At 45.2% G+C, this 7,758-nt stretch overlaps 1 protein-coding gene across 1 annotated transcript; it reads right to left on the minus strand.

The window, feature by feature from the left end:
* Positions 1-327: 327 nt before the first annotated feature.
* On the minus strand, positions 328-1,251 carry LOC134223284 (brachyurin-like). Its single transcript, XM_062702436.1, has one exon. It carries the CDS (start codon positions 1,249-1,251, stop codon positions 376-378), a length of 876 nt encoding a protein of 291 aa, XP_062558420.1. The 3' UTR covers positions 328-375.
* Positions 1,252-7,758: the final 6,507 nt, after the last annotated feature.

Genomic DNA, 7,758 nt, shown 5'->3' on the forward strand with positions numbered 1-7,758 from the left:
TGAGCCGGTTCTTTCCAAGACCACAAACTGGCTTCAAACGAAAGCTAATCCGAGAAGAAACTTCTTAAAATCAAAGTAGAAAATACATCCGCTTGGCGACGGCAGAAAGATCAATTGCAACAATGGCCTTATATTGCCCAATGTCTTCCTTGCGGTCGTGTCTTGTACATAACTCTTTTTCTTGTAATAATCAAAAGTTTGGCAGAGAGGAGGAGAGGAGGCAGAGAACAGGATATAGAATAACTAATTTTGATTATTTTTCCAAAATAAATGCTCCTGGTCGAATTTTTCCCAGCCCAACTATAAGTCATGAATAAGGTTATGATATACGTTTGTTTCAGAATAGTATTAATTTATTTTTCCAATATTTCCACTTCACAAATCAGAGTTAGCGATAATCCAGTCTCTGAAGTGCGACACACGGACGAACACCGATGGCATACCGATCGAGCATCCGCTAGCAGAGCCGAAGGACACAATACCGACCTGCAGGCTACCGTTGTCCTGGACAGCCAGAGGGCCACCAGAGTCACCGTTGCAGGGAGACCGACCACCATCGCCGGACAGACAGATGTTCTGGGCCTGGATGAGACTACTACCCCAGCGGGCAGCACATTCATTCTCGGACATGATTGGATTGCTGGTGTACATCACCACAGTAGAGGTGGCCGTGCTCGTATCTGAAATGCGTCCAAATCCAGAGACGGTCCCGGTCCATCCAGCAAAGGAACGGCTATCACCAGTAACAGGAATGCGAGCTGGGACCACACGGTCATTGAGGGTCATGGCGTTGTTCAAGCGAACGGTGGCAATGTCGTTGCGGATGGTAGTAGAAATGTATCCCGGATGGATTTTGATTCCAGATGCAGCGAAGGCAATGCGCTGCTGGGTAGCTTCGGACACAAAACGGTTGTGGGCTCCCATAATGGCAGTACCTCCCAGAGCATTTTGAACGCAATGAGCTGCAGTTAGAATATAATTTCTGGTCAGGATGGAACCCCCACACAGACCGGAACTGGCGCTGAAGGTAATAACCAGAGCAACCTGGTACGGAAACTGCCCGGGAGTGGCTTGCTGTCCGTTGGTGATTCGGCGGTTGGGGAAGGCGTTGCGCAAGAACTGCAGCTCCGCTGGCAGACGAGCCCAATACTGGTCGAATTCTTCGATTGGACGCACCTCGGACCAATCAATGTCGATCCATTCAGTGCTAGCCAAGGCAAGGACACTTATCAACAGCACAATGATCTTCATGGCTAGCAGGGGGTTGGAAACTAATGCTTAGAACAGTTTAAATTCGGTTTATATAGTAATGCGGCTTATTGTACTACAAAGATTATCTTAGCAACAGAAATGAATGAATGGATGTTAACCGAATTCGAAAAACGATAAGAACAGCGTAAGGGGCCCTACACTTATTACATAAGGTTTTTTTTTTGGTTTTTTGACCCGCTCTCCCCCCATGTAAGATTTTTTTCATCCATATTGTTTATTGATATGGAGCGTAAGAAAATAACCCACAATAAGCGCTTACGTAGCTAGTGTACGGCCCCTAAAAGGAAATATGATAAGAGCTATTCAGTGGGGATCTGTCGAAATTGGGGACTTACTTGAGATATGGCAAACCAATCGTATCAACGGTAGATAAAAGCTCAAGTGCTTTCAATAACTTCATACTAGAAATTGATTATACAATAATGCTTTGAGTAGTGGTCGTGTACCGGGAAGCCATATGCTTGCTCCAAAAACAAACCTTTTGTAAAAGGCCCGGAGACCGGAGGGGTTATATACAAATCAAACTCAGTTCGACTAATTGGGCTAACCGCTTGACTACGATGCATATGAAGGAATCGAGCTGTACCTGCTGTATACGTCATGCCTTTTATCTAGAATGAATTTAGAAGAATTGAAACGATTTTTAGATGTCATTAATGATTATGCTAAACCTAATTATAGACCAAAAAATAGTAAAAATTTAATTTGACATACATCGGAGGTCTTTTGTTCTTCTCAGCTTGGGCCACGACCGGAATTCCGTAGATAAAGCCCTCACAGCATCATCCACACAGCTTCATTTTAGATCGATAGTGGAGGGACTTGCACGAAAAGACATCGTGTTCAATACCACCATCAGGAGGAGGAGCAAGAAAAGATTCAAACACATACAAATATTGCGAGAACAGAGAAAACTTCTAATTTTGCGGAGCAAAGAAGAAGAAGAGGACTGAATGTTGGAAACTTGAAAAATGACAATGACAATGACAAATGACATGCACTGTGCGAAAAGTGTTGATATTCCTTGATATCAAGAATATTCGAGAAGTCTAAAATGTTTCAAAAACGCATAAATACGTTCCGAAATGCCTTGAAAGTACCTTAAACTTATTTAAAATATATAGCGGCAAGTAACACTCGTTTAAAGTTACATATTTTCTTTGATATCAATAATCAACATTCACAACATACCGTGGCATTACATCACTCGGAGTGGAGTCGAAAGTGTTCGAGTCGCTGATGAACGATGCTTCCTGCAAAAATTACATCAGCCCCTATCAGCCTGGTTTTTTCCCGGCCGCTCTGTGGAAACGAATCTTACCAGTTTTACTTCGTTTTGCATGGAGAACATGTGTAAAAAATTCCAAATACATAGATACCGTTTACACCGATCTAAAATCTGCCTTCGACAAAGTTAGTCATGACTTGCTGCTTGCAAAACTAGGGGCTGTTCTTTTGCTTTATGCACTTGGCTCAGATCATATCTGGTTGGACGCAAAATGTCGGTCACAAGATGAATACACAGCTAGGTGTTCCAATCTGCCCAATTTATGGACGAGAAGAAGGCGGGGGTGAAAAATTCATTTTCGGTGCAAAACATAAACAAACCGGCTGGCTCTCCCATACTAAAATCCAAGATGGCTGAATCGTGAATTTGGCAGATTGGAGCACCTAGTGGTGTATTCATCTTGGTCGGTCAGTATTGGAAACAATTCGTCCGACTGTTTCTCGAACCTTTCTGGAGTTCCACAAGGTAGCACCCTTGGACCATTGCTATTCTCTCTTTTTATAAACGATGTATTGTACCTTATTCTGCAACGTGGAGGTATGCTGCTGTTGTTTGCCGATGACCTTAAAATGTATGTAGTTGTCCGAGACCTCACTGACTGCTATAAGCTACAGAACCTTCTCGAAATCTTCCATGACTGGTATACTCGGAATATGATGGTTCTGAGCATTCCGAAGTGCTGTGTCATAAGTTTCCGACGAACGCTTAATTTCATCCAGTTTGACTACAGTATTGCTGGTTCTCAACTTCAACGGGTTGATCATGTTAAAGACATCGGAGTTGTTTTGGATGAAAAGCTTACCTATAGCCACCACTTCTCAAATACCATCGATAGAGCCAATCGCCAGCTTGGGTTCATGTTTAAAATCTCCAATGAGTTCCAAGATCCGTTGTGTTTCAAAGCACTGTACTGCTCTCTGGTACGCTCAATACTAGAATTTACATCTGTTGTTTGGAATCCCTACCAGGCTGTATAGAGTGACCGGTTCGAAGCTATCCAAAGAAGATTCGTCAGATATGCTTTGCGCCACCTCCCATGGAATGACCCGTTGAACTTGCCTGCTTACGCTGATCGCTGTCGTCTACTCTGGTTAGATACTCTAGCCAAGCGGAGGAATGTGGCTCAGTGTGTTTTCATTGCCAAGCTTTTATCATCTGAATACGATGCTCCTGAGTTGCTGTCGAAAATCAGTTTATACACACCTGTCCGGACGCTTCGCGAGCGCTGCTACACGAGGAGCCACAAGCTACTAACTATGCTGCAAACAGTTCCATTGACGCTATGATCCATCGCTTCAACGAAGTGTCCGATGAATTTGATTTCAACATCTCTACATCCAGATTTCGCTGCCGCTTGCTGAGCCGTCTTTAATGTTTTTATTGTTTGACCACCATTAGATTTAAGAATTTCATGTAGACAACACAGTCCGATGAATAGAAAACAAATACAAATACACCGAAAAAATCAACCAACATTATTTTCCGTGCATCAAGTGATTTGACGTTTGCGGAACAGCAGGGACGATAACAAAGGGAACCGTGACAACCGTCCCCTATAGTTTATTACCTCTATTGTAGATTATGATTTGCCCGCTTCTTTTTCTCACACTCACTCTCATTTCGGGTTGATCGATTTTTGTTACTGAAATTTACCCAATTATAACCCATTACTCGTTAGTCACATGTAAGCATGTACACTAAATCGATGCACGCCATGATTTGACATCTATTTGTTTTCATATTGAGCACTCACACACAAATATTGTGCACGGAAAATCAAACATTTTTGAGTGTATAAAGTGTGAGGAAAAGACAACCCGTGAGCAACTTGACAGCTCCAGTACCTTGTCAGTGTACTCCGAAAAATTGGTTCAGGTGGTTCTGTCAAACTCGAAACCCAAATTTTAATTATATATATTTTTCATTCATTTATCACACAATTACATTACTCATTAGTTATTTCGATATATGCTCGTATATACACAAGCTCTACGGAGCTGGGTGATGAATTATATCACAGATAACAGATATTTAGGCTAGAACAAATTTTATTGAAAATCCTGTGTAAACTTTTGAATTGATATACGTTGGCCCACTACTGCCATCTACTCAACTGATTGCGGCAGTACACACGGACGCAGCTGATTAACAATCGTCGAACGCAGCCAATGCATTTGACAGTCGCATTCGGGCTGCGTTTTCAATAACAATGATCCTTGCGCCATCTCCAATCGATTGCCAAACGCGGTCCCAATTTAAAATACATTTGAATCAACGGTTGCGGATGTTTACACACGTATCGGATGCCAGCCTCAATATATGTTATCTGTGTTTTTATTGAAATAGGACAACGTGTGACAACAGTTAGCCCATATATTTTCTGTCAAATTTGCCCTTTCCGTTGCAGTTCCGCTAACATTGTGTTTGGGGCTTTATTCGGCGCGGAAAAGAATCAGTTTTATGAGTTTTATTATACGGATGAATTTTTTATGCCTTCGAAATTTTAGGCATATTGTTCAAGCCAATATTTCAGGTTAAATTCAATGCCTAAGTTCATCAAAATACTTCGATGATTATTAATGGCTTCCTGTGCTAAAATGTGTTAAGCTAACTTGTTAAGAAAACACGTTGGTGGGTGTTGAAGATAGTCATAACGATGCAATATCCAAGCTGCGCATAATGTTTCTCGACGTTGAAGTTCGTGTTTCGTTAACCGTTAATAAGAATTTTGGCACGGCAAATGCTGGATAAAGCGTACCATTGGTACTTCGCGTACCTGAAGGAATAAAATAGACCCCATCTTGCGGTCCTTAGCCTCTTACCCAGCAACTCCTATCCCTACCTCTCGTGGTGCTAACCGGGATACGAGCAACCTTATGGAAGATCGGGTAACCAACCCCGGTGGGAACTATGGTCGTATGCTGACAGGGAAGGGGGGTTTGCTCCTCTCCGGAGGTGCTAATCTTACTGAGCGTCTGTTCTCTATGTCAGGATCGGCTCACAACAGCGTCTGTTCTTCATGCTAGGGGCGGCTGATCATCGTCCGAGTGCCAGCGAGGGACTATAAGTAAAACTGTGCACCATGGTCCACCGGGAATAAGAATGGTCCTCCGGCAATTTAGGGGGTTTGGTGTCAGGCCCTGCAAGCTAGCCTTTAAAAATCATAAGCAACGAACAATCAACAAGAGAGTACGGACCGGAACCATCGGCGAAGACCACTGCGACGAAAAAGGACTAGCGATTGGAAACTCGGTTCGTGGAACTGCAAATCTCTCAACTTCATCGGGAGCACACGCATACTCGCCGATGTGCTCAAGGACCGTGGATTCGGCATCGTAGCGCTGCAGGAGGTTTGTTGGAAGGGATCAATGGTGCGAACGTTTAGAGGTAATCATACCATCTACCAGAGCTGCGGCAACACACACGAGCTGGGAACAGCTGATGGGCGATATGCAAAGGCGCGTGATCGGGTGGTGGCCGATCAATGAAAGAATGTGCAGGTTGAGGATCAAAGGCCGGTTCTTCAACTTCAGCATAATCAACGTCCATAGCCCACACTCCGGAAGCACTGATGATGATAAGGACGCATTCTACGCGCAGCTGGAACGTGAGTACGACAGCTGCCCAAGCCACGACGTCAAAATCATCATAGGAGATTTGAACGCTCAGGTTGGCCAAGAGGAGGAGTTTAGACCGACTATTGGAAAGTTCAGCGCTCACCGGCTGACGAACGAAAACGGCCTACGACTAATTGATTTCGCCGCCTCCAAGAATATGGCCATTCGCAGCACCTACTTCCAACACAGCCTCCCGTATCGGTACACCTGGAGATCACCACTGCAGACAGAATCACAAATCGACCACGTTCTGATTGATGGACGGCACTTCTCCGACATTATCGACGTCAGGACATATCGTGGCGCTAACATCGACTCTGACCACTATCTGGTGATGGTTATACTGCGCCCAAAACTATCCGTCATCAACAATGTTCGGTACCGACGACCGCCGCGGTACGACCTAGAGCGACTGAAGCAACTTGATGTCGCCACTGCATACGCGCAGCATCTCGAGGCAGCGTTGCCGGAAGAGGGTGAGCTAGATGGGGCCCCTCTTGAGGACTGCTGGAATACAGTTAAAGCAGCCTTTAACGACGCAGCGGAGAACAACGTCGGGTATATGGGTCGAAGTCGACGGAACGATTGGTTCGACGAAGAGTGCAGACAGATTCTGGAGGAGAAGGACGCAGCGCGGGCGCTGCAGCAAGGTACCCGGCAGAACGTGGAACGTTATAGACAGAAGCGGAGACAGCAGACCCGCCTTTTTCAGGAGAAGAAACGCCGCCTGGAAGAAGCGGAGTGCGAGGAGATGGAACAGCTGTGCCGTTCTCAAGAAACACGCAAGTTCTATCAGAAGCTCAACGCATCCCGCAAAGGCTTCGTGCCGCGAGCCGAAATGTGCCGGGATAAGGATGGGAGCATCTTGACGGACGAACGTGTGGTGATCGAAAGGAGGAAGCAGCACTACGAGGAACATTTGAATGGCGCTGAGAGTACAGGCAGTGAAAGTCAAGGCAGCGGAGGAGATGACTACGTCAGTTCAGCAGACGATGGAAGCCAACCAGCCCCCACCTTTAGGGAAGTTAAGGATGCCATCCAACAGCTAAAGACCAATAAAGCAGCTGGTAAGGATGGTATCGGAGCTGAGCTCATCAAGATGGGCCCGGAAAAGCTGGTCACTTGCCTGCACAAACTGATAGTCAGAATCTGGGAAACCGAACAGCTACCGGAGGAGTGGAAGGAAGGGGTTATATGCCCCATCTACAAGAAAGGCGACAAGCTGGAGTGTGAGAACTTTCGAGCGATCACTATCCTTAATGCCGCCTACAAAGTGATATCCCAGATCATCTTCCGTCGTCTGTCACCATTAGTGAACGAGTTCGTGGGAAGTTATCAAGCCGGCTTCGTTGACAGCCGCTCGACAACGGACCAGATCTTTACTGTACGGCAAATCCTTCAAAAATGCCGTGAGTACCAGGTCCCAACGCATCATCTGCTCGTTGATTTCAAGGCGGCATACGACAGTATAGATCGCGTAGAGCTATGGAAAATTATGGACGAGAACAGCTTCCCTGGAAAGCTTACCAGACTGATCAAAGCAACGGTGGATGGTGTGCAAAACTGTGTGAAGATTTCGGG

The sequence above is a fragment of the Armigeres subalbatus genome, chromosome 3 (assembly GCF_024139115.2).
Source record: "Armigeres subalbatus isolate Guangzhou_Male chromosome 3, GZ_Asu_2, whole genome shotgun sequence".
NCBI classification, from domain to species: Eukaryota; Metazoa; Arthropoda; class Insecta; order Diptera; family Culicidae; genus Armigeres; species Armigeres subalbatus.

Bases quoted from the DNA above. Each gene is read 5' to 3' on its own strand.
- LOC134223284 (XM_062702436.1), bottom strand. From the start codon at position 1,251: ATGAAGATCATTGTGCTGTTGATAAGTGTCCTTGCCTTGGCTAGCACT.